The sequence below is a fragment of the Dermacentor albipictus genome, chromosome 4 (genome assembly GCF_038994185.2).
Source record: "Dermacentor albipictus isolate Rhodes 1998 colony chromosome 4, USDA_Dalb.pri_finalv2, whole genome shotgun sequence".
In the NCBI taxonomy this organism is placed as follows: domain Eukaryota; kingdom Metazoa; phylum Arthropoda; class Arachnida; order Ixodida; family Ixodidae; genus Dermacentor; species Dermacentor albipictus.
The window spans coordinates 136,445,015-136,466,027 of NC_091824.1; the positions used below are offsets into that span (position 1 = coordinate 136,445,015).

General features: G+C 43.4%; 1 protein-coding gene across 2 annotated transcripts in view; it reads right to left on the reverse strand.

Moving 5' to 3' along the window:
• Nucleotides 1-311: 311 nt before the first annotated feature.
• The window catches only part of grp (serine/threonine-protein kinase grp), a 28,920-nt gene continuing 8,218 nt past the window's right edge, over nucleotides 312-21,013 (reverse strand). For both annotated transcript variants that reach the window (XM_065427260.2, XM_065427261.2), the window contains 8 exons: nucleotides 20,165-20,350; nucleotides 17,245-17,349; nucleotides 9,486-9,584; nucleotides 9,324-9,414; nucleotides 3,870-4,056; nucleotides 3,034-3,165; nucleotides 1,379-1,480; nucleotides 312-657 (listed from right to left, as the gene is read on the reverse strand). In XM_065427260.2, coding sequence (XP_065283332.1) covers nucleotides 541-657; nucleotides 1,379-1,480; nucleotides 3,034-3,165; nucleotides 3,870-4,056; nucleotides 9,324-9,414; nucleotides 9,486-9,584; nucleotides 17,245-17,349; nucleotides 20,165-20,350 — 1,019 coding nt within the window. In that variant the 3' untranslated portion in view covers nucleotides 312-540. The remainder of the gene's footprint in view (nucleotides 658-1,378; nucleotides 1,481-3,033; nucleotides 3,166-3,869; nucleotides 4,057-9,323; nucleotides 9,415-9,485; nucleotides 9,585-17,244; nucleotides 17,350-20,164; nucleotides 20,351-21,013) is intronic.

Sequence of the window (21,013 nt, forward strand, 5' to 3'; positions counted from 1 at the left end):
TACTGTGACTAGAGATTGCGCAGATGCGTGTGTAAATTAAACACGTGCTAATATCCCGTAACAATGACATGCCCCCATCCCCGCGCTTGGTATGCTTCACTGCATAACATTAACATAGTTGTATTGCAGTGAAGCTAACTTGTGACTAAATGGCATGTTCTGGAGGTTTTCTTTTGTTTAATTCGACCTGCTGGATAATTGAAACAATTTCGTCAGCTCGGTCAGGATTGAATAAACAGGGGTAGACTGTACAATACAAAATCATGGACAGTCTGCACATGACTTAGCAAAGCAAATTTGGAACAGTCTGCTAGTGATAAAAAGGCACTTTTATTGTCTGTAGCATGCCTAACTTCTAGTGACATGTCAAAGCCAAGGTTCATTAGCATGGCACTATACAAGGCTCCTTAACATAGCACTATTTACACTACAAATGTACACACTATCAGGTAAGAACGTAGGAATTGTTGGGCAAACATGATTGGCACAAGAGATTCTGCTGGTCAGTGTCATGAACATGACTTTAGACTAAGACTTAGGTCAGGGAATGCTGTTAGTGGCCACTGCTATAGGCCAGCTGACAGGGCCTTTGGCAATGTGTTCAGACAGGTGGTTCCTGATGATCACGAAGTGCTTCTTGAACTCCAAGCCATCACCCTGAAAGACATGCATGCATCTTTGTTAATTCAGTGCACTAGATATGGTGCTGCATGTATAGTTCCACGCATTGAATGTGATAAAGCTTGATACGAGTTTCAAAGGAATACCACTGCTGCTCGATACAGGCAGTCAATCAAGATGTCTACGTTAAATATAAACATGTTCAACTGTGTACTTTTTGGCATACTGCCATCAAAAGAACATTTTGAAGGCATCTGGTTCAATTCCCATATCAACTGCCGGACCTACTTTATAAAGATCAAGATTTTAATTAGGTAAAAATTATTCTAACAGCAAGAAAATATATGCTTACCTTCGAAAAACTTAACAGCATGGGGGAACATGGGAACAAGAACCCCACAGCTAGCAGCACAAATTTTAGCACAATGAAGTAAAAAAATTTGGCAATCACATGTACAAGTGGAAGTGCAGAAGTATTAAAAAGTTACTGAAATCATGGACAGTCAAAAACAGTTTACACCAAGAGGTGACACATTTTCCCTGTTTTGTAGTGAATTACATTTTCTCTTTCTGAGTACACAAAATCGCAGGAACGAAAGAACTTAGGATGGAAGTATTAAAGTTGTGAACAGAGTAAGGTTTCTGTGCTCTTAACAGCTATTACACACCCAATGCACACAAAGATGCGAGGTCAGCAACAGAGAAAAAGTGTCAACATATGACAGTGCCTTCAAACAGCGCACGCTGCTGTACTTACACGAGACAGCCTGAAGTCCACAAGGATCTTAGCACTCATCTCAATCAGGCTTGCTTTAAACACTAGCTGTGCTTTGCGTTTATCTAGCGTTGTAACAGTGATCTGAAACACAAAAGAACAAAAAGCATAAAATCTTGCCACAGGCAATGTCACAGCTAGATAGGTACAGTGGCACTTTAATTACACATCCCCCCGGACATGTGACAATCTGCATTCTAAAATGAATTTGTTCGGTTCCGGCAAAAACTCCATAGGAAATGTATTAAAAACCTCCATTACATGACACAATTTTACGCCGACCCCGCCTCGTATGACGACTCTCTGGCACCGTCTCACAAAAAGTAAGTCACTTTAGCATGCGCCAAGAAGTGTGAAGGCCTACGCACTCAAGAGACCTCCATTAAATTACTTAAGATTCCCAGTGAAATGCGTTATTTCATGCTACTTGTTTTCTCACACTAAAGGTTGTGGGTTCGAGTGACTTAATTAAAGCTACCTTAATTAACTGCCTTTTTATTGGCACTGTTAGCGGCATCAATGTGGCAGCAATGTGGAAGAAGAAAAGAACGCGCGAGCACTAGCACGAGCGCTCCGATTAACTGTGCCTTTCTTTTCTGGCATGATTAGTGGCAGTGATGTGGAAGACAACGACGAAAGCGTGAGCACTGCAACAAGTACTGATTTTCTGTCCCTCACAACGCAACCTTGAAACATAAAGTCCAAGGCTTTCACCTTGAAAAAAGTAGCAGTATCACCGTAAAAGCAAAGCATCATTGTGATAAATTATTAGACGGCTATATGAAGTAAGGATAGTAGTTTTATCATCCGTATAAACTTGTAAACATTCACTTACTAAATTAACAAATATGGTGTCACACAGGTAGAATCAAACTTGTACACACCTCACTCAATCACTGCGAAAATTCACTGCCAAATGCTGAAGGGGGGAACCACAGCAGCAGCTGCGAGAACTAACCTTGTGGTGCCTCTCACTTCAACGCAAACTAAGCAGCGAAAACACAGCGCACAGCGGACTGTCTCCATTACAGATTACTTTCAAGATACATAGGGCCTGTGCAGCCACGCCATACGTAGCAGGCAGCTGGCAGAGTAGAACAGCAACAGTCGGCAGTTTGAGTTACACACGCAGAGACTTGCTGCCAGATGTCGCAGCTCTGAAGAGGAAGCTGATGTGTCGCGGCAGGGCAAATGTGCAGAATACGATCACCGATTTTTTTAGAGGTGAGAATAGATTCACTCAATCCTTTAATTAACTGCTTTGTTGTCATTTTTAAAAATTAAATCTGCCTTCCTTGGAACAGTGCAAGGTCGTGCCGCATGCTTATTCAGGCAGTCCGTACCCGTTTTTTAAGGTAAGACTGAACGTCACTGCCTATATTCTTAGTTTATGTTATTATACTACGCCCGGATTATACAACTATATTATTATATTATCCCCTCAAAGTAGTATAATCGAGGTGGCACTTTAACAATTTCAGCAGAAATGGTAAACTGCAGCATGAATTGTGCCATTGTTGTGCACAATACTTACGCCACTTTAATTGTACTAAAAAATGGGGCTAACACGATGGCTAGCATGACATTCGAACATGCCATTAAGCAGCCAGTCACTGTAAAAGAAAAATTGTGCTCACCTGTCCTGGAGAGTTTGTCTTCCATGAATAACCCAGACGCTCAAAGAGGGATTTTAGCTCCTCAACGGTTTGCTGGGCATCAGTGGTGACAAAGAACCTTGTCATTCGCTTCACTAGCCTCTGAAGAGGTGTCTGAAAGAAGAAGAAAAAAAATTAACTGCACTAGTCTGAACAATTACCAGTCCTGTAGATTCGCCAGGATTGTTCGAATAGTATACGCTACCTAATCTATAGCCAACACAGCCAAATTGAAAAGTCCCACTGCAGTTGACCAGAATTAGATTCAAATAGAAAACTTTTAATGTTGTCTTAACTAAGGGACACTAAAGGGGAAAAAATAAATTAATTAAAAAACCACTCTTACAGTGAAAAGAAACTTGACAAGCCACAAAAGACAAAAACAAAAGATGGGTGGCGATGGCGTGTTGAAGTTCGAGCATCAGCTAGCCATGTCAACAAATTTCGATGCCATTTTCTCGAAATAATAACTTTTTTTTTTTTAACTCATAGATGTTGGCTGCGTTGCACTCTAAAAGAGCCAAGGAGCGAGTTTAGAAAGTGTCAAGAACATTTACTGCACCAAGATGGCCCAATTATGGGGGCAACAAAATACTTGGAAATCTGTCACGTCAGACTAATGTGCTTGCACTGGAAGTTCAGTGTGAAATTCAAATGTTGACCTTTGGCTTTCATTTTCCCTTTTAATTAATTGAGGTATTTAATGCAAAAATGATCAAACAGGTTCAAATAAATTATTTACCAGTGTAAACTGTTTTAGTGTTTCTCATTAGTGCCCTATACCATATATTGAGGTGCACATTTATTGTCCAGCTCACCTGTGAAGAGCTCTGAGTACCCTGGGTCTGTGTGCTCAGTAGCATGTCATCAAGGTGTGCTGGCTGAGAAAAGCTGACACGCTGCACAACAACATCCGTATCAGAGGCCAACTCCAGACTTGGCTCAACACCCCTGCGCAATGGATCTGGCTGCGAACTTGAGAGCCTGGTGATGGTGTCATCATCCCTGGCAGAGAACCATGAAAAGGGCAAGAATGAGCAAGGCATCGGACATGGATAAGTACAGAAACCAGAAAATTTGTACGAGCATTACCAGCAGCATATGTTCACAAGCAATCTCTTCGGTGTAATACTGTAGAATTCCTTATTTCGATCTTGACCGAAGGTGCCCGCGGTGCATATGCATTTCTATGCGCCCAAACTTGTTTCGATCCCCCCTAAAAGTGGTCTCTGCCGCATAATTAAAACTTCACTCGCCGGATAATTCAAACTTGACCAGTCAGCATGCACATGCCCGACCCCTATGGTGACTCCAACAGCAACCCGTTTAGTGGCAACATCCATTTCAGTGAAGCTTAGGGGACAGTCAACGCAGAAACTCAAATTGAAAACCAAAATCACCTTTGCGGCGTTCGTAGTACTACAGAAGTATTACAGTAGTAATACGTTCGTAGTACTACAGAAGTATAGTACACAGAAGTACTACAGCGAAGCTCACTTTACGAAACTGACAGCCATTGTGTTATACATTAAAACTGTGCCTGTTTTTCGTGCTAAAACAAATGAGTGTTTTTTTTTTTTTTTTGAAGCCTTTGTGCGCTTTCTATGTTAGTTTTCTACTCTGGAGACACAGAAATTGGGTGCACATTTGAATCGGGGGTGCGTTACATTTGGGCCAACTGCCAAATGAATCAGCAATGTTTTGTAATTTTTTTTCTGTATCTTGTTGAGTTCAGTCAATTTCATCAGTCTGGTCAGCGTGGAATTAACAGTGGACTGTAGTATTGAATACCCAGAGAGAAAGGAGTTTACGTAAAACGAAACAAAAAAAGATATGGGGAGGTTGGCATTTTGAAGAAGACACCAGCTACACTATTGTTGCAGAGTAGACTAAGTCAAGACTAATAGAGGAATTAATTGCACAGGAGATAAAAGGTTTGTTCAATTTGCCCACATTACTGTGAACTAGTTTGCAAGAAGTTTACAAATTGTGCAGTTCCAATTTCTGCAGTGCAGGCACAGCTAGACACTTGAAAGAAGTACCAACGTACAGACGCAGTACAGGCATTGTGTTTTGTCCGACCAATGTGCACAAATTGCACAAGTTTGAGAGGTCCTGAACTGCTGGTCCAATCAGCTTCTGAGGCGTAAATACATCCGCACTAGCATAGACAGAAAATGCATACAAGCAGGGTTTTAACGGTGCTTGCGCATGTGTGCTGTGTCGTCTGCTGCAGTGCTGCAGACCTGTACATCTGCACCACGTCGGCACAAACAGTACAGAGGGTGTAGCGAAATCGTGAACCGGCCCTGCACCCTTCCTGAACCTTTTGAAACGAATGGCGTGGTCATAGGGTGCCACTGCTGCACCACTGAAACAAAGGGCAGAATTGAAGTGAAGTCTGGGCTTTCAGGTGCCAAAACTATGATTTAAACGGCACACTGTAGTGAGGGACTCCAGATTAATTCTGACCACCAGAGGATCTTTAACGTACCCCAAATTCACAGGACATGGCTGTTTTTGCATTTCTCCCCCACCAAAATGTGGCCGCGGCGGCCAGGACTTAACCCCGCGACTTTGTGCTTAGTAGTGAACACTATAGCCGCCAAGCTACTGCACTGAGTAACGAATGGCAGAGTGCAGCACCTCATGAGCTAGTTCAGGTGGCACAGGTAAATCAAATGTACCTAAAATGAACTCCATAACTAGAAAAGCGATGCAGAGAAAATCTGCAAAGATGTGAGCCAAAGTAGAGTATAACCTCGTTCATACATTTGGGGAAAAATGTACTACCAGGGAAAACATGTGATGCGAATTAACCCACAAATTGACAGACTCAAGTATTGTTGATATCTATGTAATGCAAAGCTTCACATGGATCGTTCTGGCAGTCGAACTGGTGGTGCTCTGGCGGCCCGAGACAAGTTTTGTTGCGTTCCTATTGCGTGTTCCTTTGAGGATCAATGACATAAATATACGGCGCCGCGAACAAGTCCAAAATGGTCGATGCCATATATTTACGGAGCTGTCTGTACGTTTAAAATGCACCCCAATTTCCTAACTTTTTCTTTTCTGGCATGTGTTGCCACTATGTGGGAATACAGGGAATTTTTTTCCTCGTGCCTCCCTCTCGTGTTTTCGTTGCACGGCTTGTTTTAGAGCTAGTTTGCTTCGGCGCATCTATATTACTACCGCTCACGCATTGGCGTACAGGCGGGCGGTGGTTTGGGTTTTGTTCTGCGGGCGGTTTTGGCTTCTTGCGTTCGCAAAACTGATGGCCATCTCGTTACTAATCACTCAAAGGGCGACCGACTGTTTCTCGCTCGTTTAGTGCTCACAGTAGTATGCATAGGAAAGATGCCTTCATGCATGCATTCCTTTTCTTTTTTTAGGAGACTCGCGAAAACTAATTGTCTCTCATTGGCGATAAGATGAAGGTTAGCGGAAGTTTGTCACACGTTTTTCTTTTTTTGTTGGGCACACAACCACAGTTTTCTTGAGTGCGCTCACCTGTACTCAGTTCGATTACGCTATGGACGTAAATATTGTATGAGCAAGAATGTTTGACACGAAATATTCTCGTGTGCACATTTTCTAAGCTTTATGTGTATAAAAATGCATCAAAATTTTAATTCTTACAAGTTTATTTTCTTTTTTATTGTTGTTATTCATGAATAAACAGTACATATACTATACGAATGCAAAATATTTTTTTCTCACTTTACGGTCACCCTAGAAAAACTACGGTAAATTTTTTTTTTGGAATACGTCCCTCAGAATTGGAATCTCCAATTAAAAAAAAATCGACTCTGGGCAGTCGCACATGGCAATAAACATCGACCCTCAAAGGGTTAAGATAGGGGAAACAAATGAAATATAGCTGGTGAGCGATACTCTGCCGAAGCGACACGTCATGGCCACATCGCGTCACCTGCAGCAGGGAACAGTGGCGCACGTGGGCTATCCCTTACAAAATACATGCGGTATGCTATCAATGGCACTATACACCATGCGCTGTAAAACAGATGAGTGAGGATGCTTATCGCAATAGGTTCGGCGCTGATTGTTGTGAATGCGGAGATTTTCTGGTACCGGAATAAGAAAGTGTGCAAGCCGTCGTCGCTTTCACATTAGACTGGCGGCTATATACTCCGAGCAATAAAAACAGCGCTAAACGACAGGACGAGTGAAGGGACACAGACAACGGCGCTGTCTGTGTCCCTTCACTAAAAACAGCGTTTAGCGCTGTTTTTATTGCTCGGAATCATGAACCAACCAGCCCAAATGCGTACCCTTTTGCGGCTATATACTGTTCTCAATTACACGTGCCTCATGCCTTTTTTTGTTCACACGGGATCTAGCAGACGGAAAACATACGATAGCACTCTGCAGCAGGGAATGGAGGCGTGTTTCGGTTATCGCCTTTAACAGTGTGCGCTACGCTCTTGACGGAACCACGCGCTGTGAACACAATAGGATTGGTGATGATAGCTGTGAATGCCGCGCGCAAGGACCCCGCAGATTTGCTGGTACCAAAATGAGAAACAGAGTGCGCACTGGAATTTTCACACGAGACAGGCGGGCAAGTATTGCGGTGAAGCTATGTACTGCTCTCGATTGCGCACACCTCACGCATTTTCTTGTTTACATGGGATCTAGTGGCCGGAAAATGTATCATACGACCCCAGTTTGGCAACATACGGAACACTGGTGCCGAAAACTAATCTTTTCTGGGAACATATGAACCGGTTAAGAATGAGTGTAACTCTATTGGGTCATACTTTATGTTCTTGATTGCGAACGTTGGCACCGGTAGAACTTTCGCAATGGGAACATATCAACGAGGTTCTACTGTATTGTGTTCTCGACTGTTAGTATGTCTGCACCTAATGCCACCGGAGTAATAATGTGCAATAACAGATATGTTTCATTATAGGCAAGCCCACTAGGAGATACCTGTTAAGCTAGCAGTAAACAGCTTTTGCCACAACTTGGCAGCGGATGTTGCAAGTCAGTGTTTTAAGTATTGAAGGCCACAAGGATATTACAAAGTTTAGACATAATACTATGTGCAAGACTGACCACCACGTTCACGAACACACTTCCAACTTGCAGCCCTTCTCCCGCTTGATTGAGTGGAAAGGAGGGCCATTTCTCAACCTAACTATTCAATGTACAGGCTAATGCACTTTTACAGAATACACACCTTCTAAGCTTAAATTCTAATCTCATAATAAATATCTGCATTAGGCATGGTATAAGGCATATTTACTCCATGAAACCAAAGAACTGCTGCAAGTACACTAGCTTAAATAGAATAAGGTGCACAATACAACGGATGACCCTGTATTTCAATAGTGCTGCTCAGCAGTTCTTGCACTAAGGAGTTTCTTGAGAAACACCCCTCCACTTCAAAGACTTACAAATGCTCAAGATGCCTGGTTATGAAATCATCAGTAGTGGTCGAACAAGGGGTCTCACTAAAGCTAACATTTCAACAAGTGGACTTCTGTCTTTGTGCCATTGTCCTCCTGGCAAGGACAAGTCCACTTGTCGAAATGTTGGTTCCAGCAACATCCTTTGTTCAACCACTGTATATAGTCTCCATCTTCCTGTGGTCATTTGTCTTGTTCAGTGATGAAATTGTAACACAGATGTCACTGAATTTCTTCGCTGCCAATGTGCAGATGGAGCGGGTGATGGCGGGAAAATGAAGACGAGAGACTGCTCTTTCAAACGATATATGGGTCTGTGGGACCACACGACTGCGGGGGCCCGTCACATGCGGTGGAAAAACCACTTTTTATGGAAAATTTAGCTTATATTTAGCCCATACTGGTGCCAAAAATTTATATTACGGTTAAAATATCTATTTGAGAATGCGCAGAATTTGGCGAAGTGATAGAATAATAGTTGGAAATTCTGGAAATACCATTTTGGAAATATTGATTTTCTCTTCGATTTTTTGGTCTCCAAAGCCCGTGTCCCCCCTAAACAGACGGCAGCAACTACTTCGTTTGACAAGTGACGCTTCTATTTGCTCATTGGAGCAGAGAAAAGGCCTCAAGTCAAGGCACGTCTGAACAAGACATTAAGTATCTGAGCTATAAGCTGTGCTATCACAACTTAGGTAGTTGAAAAGTCGTGCTTCTACCAGGGAAAGAGTGTTGCTTTATGGAGTGGGTGCAAAACCCACCAAGTTGAAGTTGTAAAATTAAAAATGCCTCAAGAACAGAACCAGCACAAAGTAAAGGATATAAAATGGCAATTACCTGCTTGCATCAGCTGCCTGGCCAATGTCAAAGCAGCTATTCTTGCGTGTGAATGAATCCACATTGCTGCCCAGCCACTTGGTATTGGCATCTGAAAGGCACAAAATGATGTTATTCAGAAACATGTTAAGCATGGCAAAATTTGCTCACAAGAATACTCACTTTTCGACTTGAGAAGTTTCTTCATCCACTGATGGTTTTTGATTTGCTCTATTGTGTACCTTTTCGCTGGGTTTGGCATCAGTATTTTTCGAAGTAGTGCTGCAAGATATTGTGACCAAGGCAAACCACATACTGTTACCCAGGAATGCTAGAAAACTCAGCAATACTTTCAAACAATTTGTGCACACTACAAAGTGGGAACATGCTGCAAGGGAGAACATGCTGCAAGACATGAAAGGTTTTGTGTTCTGATGCCGTACAAGAAATTGAGAGCAATACCTCTTTAAGTTATTGCAGCTCCCCTTATTAATCCAGAACATCACAGCTTCACATGCATCAGTGCCTTGTGCTGCAATGATTCGCGCGACGCCTCCTATTACACAGATTCTTCTTATTCATATCGTATGTTTTTCCAGTTCGCATGTTTTATCTTGCATTTTTTTACATGTGGACAAGGTTCAAACGTTATGAAATAAAGGACATATGATTATCATCATAAGAAGGGTGGCATTTCTAGACACCAGAATCTATTCGAGGCAGCCATCCCACACAAATGAGTGTTCCTTGTATCTAGGGCATGTCAGTGTCTCAGAAGACACCGTCAGCATTCATCGAGTAACAATCATCAAGCTGTATTCACCAGCCAATACATCAACGTTGCACCCTGTGAGGCAGCAAATTAGGCAATTGATGGACTACGAAAACTAGATTCCTCTGATAATGTAAGGAAACAGGTACTTTCTTTGGAGAATGTAACACATTACATGCCACCTTTAATTGCTAAATAAAAGTTCTAAGCTTGTGTACTCACTAACGCCATACAGAAGTAATACATCTTTCAAACCTTTTATCCTCATGCAACCCATCATGCATTATAATGCACACTGCCTCCAATCTCTTTAAAAATCAACTCGGGAGATATTACGCAAAATATTTATCCGATATAAAGTTGGATGCACATGGAATTGTATACAAGTGGCTTAACCCTTTGCAGTCCGTTGTCAGGAGCCACCCACAGTCAGGGAATGGCTGTACCAGGAGGTGCCCACCAAAGCATTTCAACACTTTCCTGTTGGTGTCTATGCCCATTGATAGCCTGTTATAGATGGTTTCAACGTGAAATTTTGCCGTGCTCGGGCCGCTTTCAGACAGCTAGCACCATCCAGCGCATAAAAGAGGAACTATTTTTTTTAGTTTTGCTTCCGTGTTGTTTTTTCACTGCGAAGGGATTTTCTCGTACCTTCGAACGATGTCGAAGTCGCACGGAGATGCCCTTCGGAAACAGCAAATTTTGACCGATTCCGATAAGTCTGCGTCAAAATCGTTTGATGGTGGTAGCAGCACAGACTTGCAAGATAATTTTGATTCATCAGACTTCAGCACGGACGGCAAAAGCGCGTCAAATAGCCCCGGAACGTCAACACATATCTGCTGGCAGGTTTCGTTTCCTACTCCAAACCGTTTCGTCACTGCTACGCTCAGATTCAAAGATATCCGGTGCATTCTAAAGGTCACAGCTTTTATCTGCAGGGTGCGGCAATTTGCAAGGGCTGCCCCACAAGCACAATATTCAATAGGGCTAACATTTTTCTTTGTATATAATGAACTTCTACAGATAGAAAGTTTACAATTGCAGGAATGTTGTACTACATAGCCTTTTTATCCAAAATGTATATTTTGAAATTTCTTTATGTTCTCTTGTTGCAAAGCAGCATTGAAGTTTTTACAGAGTTTTCTCGTTTTTGTAAGAAAATTTTTGTTATGAAAATTTTTTTCAAGGAATTGTTAATAGATGTACGCTTGAAAATAATACCATTAGAAGGCACATTCCTTCTCCCACAAATTGATACCATAAATTCTAATATCAAGCATTTGCTGCAGCAGTGAAAACAATTGTTTACTAGACTACCTAAATACTGCCTATTTGCCTACAAAGTGAGACTGCATGCATTATTTTTTCTCAGATATATGTGGTGGAATCTTAAAAAGTTGCACACAAGTATGCAGAACATTTATTTTACCATGTTCCCTAGAGGTGCCAGCCCTATACACAGTGAACGAAAGGCGAAAAAGTGTCATTCGCTTGTTGACGTTTTTCTTGTGCTGGAGCAAGGTGGCATTTTTTAGAAGTACATTTTATGGGAATGTTTCTCTTGGTTTTATCGAAAGCAACAATTTCAGCAGAGAGGGAAATCGGGATGCTCCTCCATCCAATAAAGAAAGCTCGAAGGATGAGTGCACTGATGACAGTGATCAGAAAGATAGCGCAAACAATGTGGGTGCTGCCGGCAGAACTGACCAGTACAGTGCAAGCTACGCGCTTTCGTGAAAAATCGGTGAAATGGTGGTGAAAGCATCTTTTTCTGGCTTGAATTTTCCGTACACAGCTTTCTGCTTATGCAAATAAGCTGATGAAACGGACTCAAGGCACAACACCTGACATGCCAATGTAAGGGCTGGGTGATGTAGGGGCTCAACCCCAGGGTGTCTACCAAGCTGACATTTCCAAATTCCCTGAGTTTTCCAGGTTTTCCCTGAGCACTTTTGCTAAATTCCCTGAATGAGCCAGAACTTTGTTTTATGTCAAGACAGGCTGACACCATGTTGCCCGATGCTGTCACTCTCTAGTAAGCATGTTGAAACAAAAAAAAAAATGACTTAATCCAGTTTGAATAGTAAGGAGTAATATCTATTTTATTTAAAAAGAAAACAGAAGGAAGGTGTTAGTAAAATGCACAGTGAAAAAAATGATAAAACCCATTGCAAATTGGGTCGAACATATTCAAATACGAGTGTAAGGAGATGCATACATAAGTAAATATTTTTTGAATATGAGCTATTTCTATCAACTGATAGCGAGCTCATCGGTATGAGGCCTGAACTTTGTCACAACTAAGATTCTCTCTCAGCAGCTGGGAAGTCAATCTCAACTGTCCTGACAATGACATACTCTCTGCCCGTACAAAACATCTCAGTGTAGGGTTTCACTGCTTTAAATAGCTTATTTTGGTTTGAATGAAGGACACCTGCATCTCGGCATCAGCCAACGCTTTGTTTTTTGAGCTCAAGCTCCTTCAAAGAGGTGGTGGGACGCTTCATTTCCCGTTAATTCCTCAGGACGTCGGTCCTTCCTGTTCTCATCCTCCTTCTGCCACACGTTCACCCCATGGATCATTTGAAGCATCCTCTTGGTCAGTTGTACAGTCAACGTCCAATTTTTCGGACTCCCTAGGGGCCGCAAAAACATCCGAAAATCGGGCAGTCCGAAAAAAATGAATGCATGTCTCTAACTGCCTATGAGGGCTAAAATTGGAACAGGCACGTCCGTAAAAGTTCTTAAGGCCTGCCAGTACACTTATTAGGCATATCAGTGCTCGTACTGTGACAGGAGATGAGGGTGCACGCGCGTATATTTAAGGAATACATAATGTGTCCCGTGACAATTGCCCCTTCCCACGCTTGTAAGCTTCACCGCCTAACATTGCTGTAATGAGGCGAAGCTAACTTTCGGAAACTGTCATTGCAAAACGCGCTGTGTGTGATCTGCGAACTTCGAAGCCAATGGCGAAGATTACAAACGCGGTGTTGGTGCCATTGCTGACAGCGGCGAATTCTTTCAATGAAAAACACGGCACCGCACGGCAAGAAGCTTAACAGCGAACGTAGAAGCAGCTAGGCCTAACGTTGCGTGGTGGTGGCCACGGCTGCCGGCGGATTTGCGTGCGATAGTGCCAGTTCGGGGCGGCGAGATAATCAAAATGGTGGCGGTGGCGGCTTTGATTAATGCCATTTCAGACCTGCAGTCAGGGCAATGTACATTTACTATATGGAGTACGTGGTGGTGCCGCAAAGCCGTGCAAATTATCGGGCATGTCCGAAAAAGCGTCTGGAAAAATCGGTCGTTAACTACTCTGACAATACCAACGTTACTAGACTAGCTTCAGTTTTAAAACTCGGCGCCGTTGCGCGGAACCGCCACCCGCCCGCGCCTTCGTGGCGCTGCAGTCGCGCCCGGCTACGCGGGCGGGCCGGACTAAGCACGCGGTGTGCAGCGTTGGTGTATTCTGTGGTTCGTTGTTGACAGCGAATTTCAGCAAGCATGTCATCCGTGGAACTGTAGCCTTCGCCGAGTTTCTTAATATCAGCAGACGATGCCGGCGTGCTGCGTACCTGGCTGCATAGGCCGCTATCGGAACGATGTCAACAGTTCGGCGCACCAATTTTTTTTTTCTCTGTGCTCCCAGCAATGCGACGCTTCGCTCGGCGTGAAACGGAGCGATTCTTTGTGCCGATCGGGAACTCTCTGCGAAATCAACGGCACGCGCTCGTGCCACTGCTCCCGCGTTCGTCGTCGTCTTCCACAGCTGGCTGCGTGGCCGTTCATCTTTCCAGCGTAGAATTTCACTTCACTTCTGTCGTCGTAATGGGGAGACCGCGTTTACGGGGGTATGAGCCATTGCTTAAGGGAGTATAAGCCACTCATAGTCTTACGTAACGGAAATATTTAATTTTTGAAGAAATTTAATTTCGAAGAATCGCAAGCGGCAAATCGCTGGCGAAGGCTGCCAGCTACGCCGCCTAGCAAACTCGAGACATCGAACGCAAGCGACAACTGCGGACTGCGGGCATACCGTCAGTGACGTCGTTCTCTCCGTCGCAGCCGATTGTGTGTGTAACCTCATAACTGAGTAATAATTTAATGAACCCTCGGGATTAACCCAGTGATAAACACAGGGGCCGCACGGTTCAGCTTCGCTGATTAGGCATCTTCACGGAATGAAAAATCCGACTTTTGTGTGTGTGGATTGTGCGCACACAGACCGACTTCATCTTTCTTTTTGTAGCGCTTCTTTGGCGTGGTGAGAAGCTTCGGTGGGGATGGTCATCTGGCCAAAGTGCGTGATTGTAGGATGACCATCCCCACCGAAGCTTCTCACCACGCCAAAGAAGCGCTACAAAAAGAAATCACGCACTTTGGTCAGATATTTAGGCTCGTGAGCCTAAACTACGCGAAACGTTAAGACGACAGGAAGAAACACACCACATTTAGAAACGCAGCTTCTGCGTTTCGCTGTGTGCGTTTCTTCCTTTCGTGCAGTTTACCCTTCATTCAGTATTAACGAACTGGCGCGATAAATCTTATTTCTGTAGGTGGATACCGCTTTCTCGTGGTATCACTAATTCGGACAAGGGAGAACGCCAGCGAGCGTGAAACACGCGCAAACTACCCGTCCGCACGCGCTCACGGCTGTGACGAGGCGTCTGCAGTGGAGCCCGATGGAACAGCGTTGCCCTCTGGCGGCTGTCACAGAAGTGGCGACAGCAGCTGTAAGCGCGCGGGCGGGGAGTTTTACAACTGAAGCTAGTCTAGTAACGTTGGGCAATACATCGTGCCGATGACACGGCGTCAATGACGATTCATTGCGATTCCTCTGTTACTGGAGCCAGCATTAACACGACTTTCGTTCCCTTTCAATAAAGTTACAGCTAATTTTCCCTGACAGAAGCACGAATTCCCTGAGTTTTCCCTGAGTTTTTCCAGACTGTTCAAATTCCCTGAGAATTCCCGGTTTTCCCGGTTTTCCCGGTTGGTAGACACCCTGAACCCATAATAAAGAAGTATATCCACAAGTGTAGTGAGTGAGCAAAGGATGCATGGTACCATACTGCGTCGATGTACCACGAAAGGACCTCGGAACACAGTACGAAGTTCCACAGACAACAGAAAAATATTGTACAACGTGTTTGAACATGCAACTTTTTCTCTGCGCTTAAACCTAGTGAAATAGCTCCTGACCATCATCATCATCATCAGCCTATTTTATGTCCACTGCAGGACGAAGGCCTCTCCCTGCAACGTACAATTACCTCTGTCCTGCGCCAACTGATTCTAACTTTTGCCTGCGAATTTCCTAATTTCATCACCCCACCTAGTCTTCCGCCATCCTCGGCTGTGCTTCTCTTCTCTTGGCACCCATGCTGTAACCCTAATGGTCCACCGGTTATTTTACCTACATGTTACGTGGCCTGCTCAGCTCCATTTTTTTTTTCTCTTAATGTCAATTAGTATATCAGCTATCTCTGTTTGCTCTCTGATCTACCCCGCTTTCATCCTGTCTCAACGTTACGCCTAACATTCATTACATCGCTCTTTGTGTGGTCCTAACTTGTTCTCTAGCTTCTTTGTCAATCTCCAAGTTTCTGCTCCCTATGTTACCACTGGTAGAATGCATTGATTCTACACCTTTCTTTTCAATGATAGTGGTAAGCTTCCAGTCAGGATCTGATAGTGTCTGCCGACCATACTGGTGGTAAAGTGGGTGCAAGTTAAGGACTGCAGAAGGTTAAGCATATTCTGGTCGTTTGCTCTTGTGAAAATGTTGAGCTACAACTCTGCGTTGCCACAGACAAAACAACTGGTCGACAATTACGCTTCTTGGTAATGCGATCTTTGAGCACAGCTGCTGCCTTGTTTGAACAAAAGGTAACTGCAGGTAACTGCAGTTACCTGTTGGCTTTCAGGCAACTGATGGCTGTTGGATTACCTGTTGGCTTTCAGGTAACTGCAGTTACCTGGTAACTGCAGAACATGCAGTGCCGAACGGAGGCAGTTCTGCGTTTCAGATTGGGCAGCACACACCGCAAGAACATGTGACCCAGCTTGGGAGGGCAAGGGGATAACAAGACTCGTCGTGCAGAAGAGATGGCAGAAGGAGCACGCGCTGCTCTAGCTGCACGCGGATGATGAGCTTGGTTACGACGAGGCACAACGACGACGCGAAACGCGGGAACGGGTGCCAAAGAGCTGCGCTCTGAAAGCACCCACATTTTGAATACCACGAGTTCACATGAAAATTCAGGATGCAATGTCAACATGATACTACACAATGTTATACCGAAGTCAGACAGGCAAATTTAGTGACACTTGGAGCGAGTGCATTTTGCTTCGCTGAGTCATCTCGGCAGCATGGTGATAGACGAGCTGTCTTTGGGATTGATGACAATGACAGTTTAGAATTGTAGAGCTTGATACGATTCTTAGCATTCCAAGTCTTAGGAACGGTTACTCATTTATTACAAGATGAACACCTTATTTAGAAGAAGTCCTGCAATAAAAAAATTAAAAATCATAATCTCATTAACAGATTTATTTGCATTGAGTGAACACAAGCACGGAACATAACCAAAATCCAAAGAGCCAAAATGACGGGTTCCACAGAAAATGAGCGTTTCAAACTTATTTTGGCTTCACCAATGTCGTGAAGGCGCTCTTAACATCTCAAATCAAGAAAGAGTTATCTTAGAATTAGTGCCGACTGTGCTGCGAGCACTTATATATTCTTGAAGCACTGCTATCGAGGTTACGCACTTCAGCACAGCGAGGCGGGTTCGTGGAACACACTCGCTAGCAAGTGCACTTCACAGCAAGTGTCACTAGACCTTTGCATCTGACAGCCTGCAAGTGACACTAAATTTGCCCATCTGACTGGGGTGTTACATGTTCACATCTGTTCTTAAGCTACAAAAAAGAAGTGGTTTTCACAGGGAGGAACATGAGACTTTCTCCAGGTATGTGGACTTGTCTTCTGCACACAACCGTGGTATTGAAACAATAAATGGGTTTCTCATATTCATAACATACCATTGGCATTGATAAAGTAATAACATGCAATAGACCTGTAACACTTTAAAGGAGCTGAAAGCCATTAGCTGCCAATAGCAAAGGCAGTCATGCTGACTTATTATACAAATCACTCACAAAGAACTGCATTGTCCAGTTTTGACCATGGTGGCACAGTAATCTTGCAGTCCTTCCAATCTTTATACTCTGGGCAACATGCAGAAGGCTTGTCCCAAGGCAGTTCTATAATAAGAACACGATAAAACATCAAACAGTCTTAGCAAGTAGGTGACAAGTAAGAGTGTTCACTCCACAGTAAAGCAATGTCAATAACTGTCTGGAACACTAAGCATGGACCATGATGTCATAACACATTAGTAAGCAATAAATGCAGTCAAGTTACTAGAACTCTGTTCATCCTAGTAGTAGTATAGTAAATCAGTGACCAGTACAGATAAAGCACAGCTGCTGAAGTGCAAATCAGACACAGTCGAATTATAATATGAAAAAAGACCTGGGTAGGCACTGCCACTTTGAAAATGCAACGCCAGCTTCGATGATAAGACACTGTTTATAATTTAATTCACCACCAAAAATGAACAATTGCATGTCATTTCTGCATGACAAAAAATCCAATTTGCCAATTTCGTTTAAATTTCACACTGGATTTATTGTCCTACTTGTTCACACCACTTTTTAAATGCTATCAGGGCAAGTGTGGATCCCTATCTGTGGGCCTTGACCCAAAGCAATCCATCACCTCGAGAGATTACTGGCACCAACATTTACATATATTTTTTTTTTAGTTTCCAAAGTCCTCATCTCACCTATGGACAACAGGTGGCCCGCTGCCATTCTCACCCCTGCAGCACTGAGTGGCACTCGGCATTTGCACGGGGCTCACCTACTAAAGGAGCCATCTTGCTCCACAACATTTAGTTCTCTTATATCCGAAGAACCTAAGCAGGAGAATAGGTACACGAGCTGTGTGTCATTTAAGTCTGAATAAAAGCAGGGAGCCTTGTAAGACCCCTTCTGTTAACTAAAATGAAAGCAGTATCCTGGAGGGATCTTCCGACGCTCCATGCATGAACCGTGTGATGTGGATAAACACATCTTGCCCTGACATAAGGCAGTTGAAATTGGGCCTTTGTACTCATGAGGTTACATACAACTATAATCAATTGGCGCATAATCGGCCGTGCACCAGAAGTGTTACATCATCGCTATCCACGGGCAGAACAGCTTGAGTGCAGTTCGAAAGATTCAAGCTCACACATTTTTCATGAACTTCTGTTTACAAATTTCCTTGACAAATGCAGCATTTTGGCAGCTTACATGCACACTTATAAGCAGCCATTTTCTGTTCAAAATGCGACATTCAGTTAAAAAGAAAAATAGCCCCTCGCAACACAGTATTGCCCATTTCAGACGTCAGCTAACTATATCCAAGCACTGGAGTTCTGCTTTTGTTGAAATTCAAAGACTGGTACATGTGCCAAATCTCCTTGGTGCACTCAACTATCATAAAATACCGTAAAACCTAACCCCATGATCCAAATGCGCTTCAAGTTTTTTATATGTCTTGTAGATACCATTTTTAATCCAACTACAAACATATAGCTAGCTCATAGACCAACAGTATTCCAAAGTTCACTGAAAAAGAAAATGCATTCCACCTTTACAATTTGCATACAAGTTATAGAGTACTTAGAATGGAAACTGTCACCTTTATAAAAAAAAAACACTCGTCACAAGCACACAACAATCAGTGGTCCTCCCCAAGTATATCATTAAAGTTTGGCCTTTTCGCACTCCCACTGTGCTTTAAGTGCACAGTCATCTTTTATTGGTATTTCAGTCATGTGAAAAGTGCATGCGCTTTAAAAAATGAAAAAGATTCGAATGTGCCGACTTTGAATTTCAGGGAAGTGAGAGTGCGACACTCAGCTTGACCAGTTTTTTTTTATTTATTTATTTTCGTGTTTTTTAAAGCTGAAGGCATACATTAGAAGGAAGAGGATACTTCCAATATTTTCCAGGCAGGCTGCAATGTGACTACTTCTGGCTTTGCACCAGCTCCCTTTACCTCGACGACCTTGGATTTTTTCGGTGGAAACAAAAGCATACTGGAACCATTGGAAGTAAGTAACTGCACTTTATGAATGCCCACGCACCGTGCTCACTTTCGACAACCTCACCGCTTATGGCATACGACTTCACTGTGTCACCTTCCTGGCACAATACATCGAAAAGCTTGCTTGATTTCCCCCAAAACATTTTTCCACCAGGAAATGGCTCTTTGACACTTCTCAAGTGACTATGTGGGTCTGACGGCAGGGGGAATTATGCGCCATTTGTAGGACCTTTCGTGTACTTGCTGGAGGAAGCAGACACGAAACATGTCTGCATGTTGTCGTGAAGTTCTATAACAGGACATAGAATATGGCACCAGGAGCAAGGTTTATCTCGGGAGGCGAAAAAAAGCGAGCCCAGAGACCGAAGCATGCAGAGAATAGCAACACTTGGTGACCCGCACATTGCAGGCACGCATCTCCATGAGCGCAGAACTTGTACCAGATACAAAAGACCTCGGCAGTCAGCGACGAGGCACAAAGCGAGAAAATAAAATCTGCTACCAGCACAAGACGCAGTGCAAATAGCCGCAACCAGCTTGCACATGTCAGCAGAGCAGCGCCGCCCACTGGGCGAAAAGCTCGACTGCAGTGCCCTCACTCCATAGGAACAGACCGCGCCCAGCTCGAGAGGGGAGTTGCGAAACTAAAAAAGGATCTCTAAATGTTGACTGGCACAGCTATGCAAAAAATTCTACTTTTTGCTGGAAATTTAAATTGCCCGCCATGGTGGTGCCGCCTTCTGTCATAATTTTTCTCAGCAACTAAGTTATCTCTAGGTATGACAGCATATGACAAATATTTCAGGTCTTCTGTAAGTGGGTACTACAACATCCTAGATTGATTCAATGCATGCCTTTGGGTCCCTTTATCAGCGCTCTTGGCGTAGCGTTGACGAGCATATAGCAGGGCGAGGCACTCACCCCCACCAAGCAGTGCGACTAGGATGACCCCACAGCTCCAGATGTCGGCAGGCTCTGCACGGTACTGCTTGACAAGCACTTCAGGTGCAATGTACGGCAGCGTACCGCACCTCTTCACAAGTAATCTTTCTTCTCCCCGAAACCTAAACACTGTGGCCATGCCAAAGTCAGAGATCTTGATGTTGTCTGCAAGAAATAGGGTAATTTTCCAGATTAGTTGTCTCCAGTACAATCTGAGACCAAAAGTTTCCAGTAGGGAAGTGATGGTGCACTAACAGCGTAACTTTTTTTTTTCTTTTTAGCTGAACCTGCACCACTGTAAAACATGGAGCACTGATAACAGCGAATTTAAAGTAACCTTTCTTTTTACTATATTGAGAAGTAAAAATGAGTGGTGCCTAGCCCTTATGAACAGTGAAATGTCTGTACATGCAGTGTTTGAACAAGCAATGTTTTGAATTACCTACATACTCAACCAAGTGATCACTGAAGTACCCTCTTCCTCCCCCTTATTATTCAGCAAGTTCGCTGAATGTGCATGACAACAGCTTTAAAATTATCCTTCTGTAACCTTCACACAAATGGTGAACAAAGATTAAATATTTTAGCACAATGTGAAAAATTTACCAACACTGAAACTGCATTGCAGAGTTTCATACCCAAATTTATTGAATTAATGAAACTACAATGAAATTAATAAACATTAATAAAGCCACCTGTTGGCACTGCTCCCTCACTTCATTTTATCATGTGGATAAAACTGGGACACCTTTTTATCAGAGTTTTCAACGCAACCTTTGGGTGCGGTGGTTGCATAATCCTTAAGTTATCCTTTATCACTCTACGAAC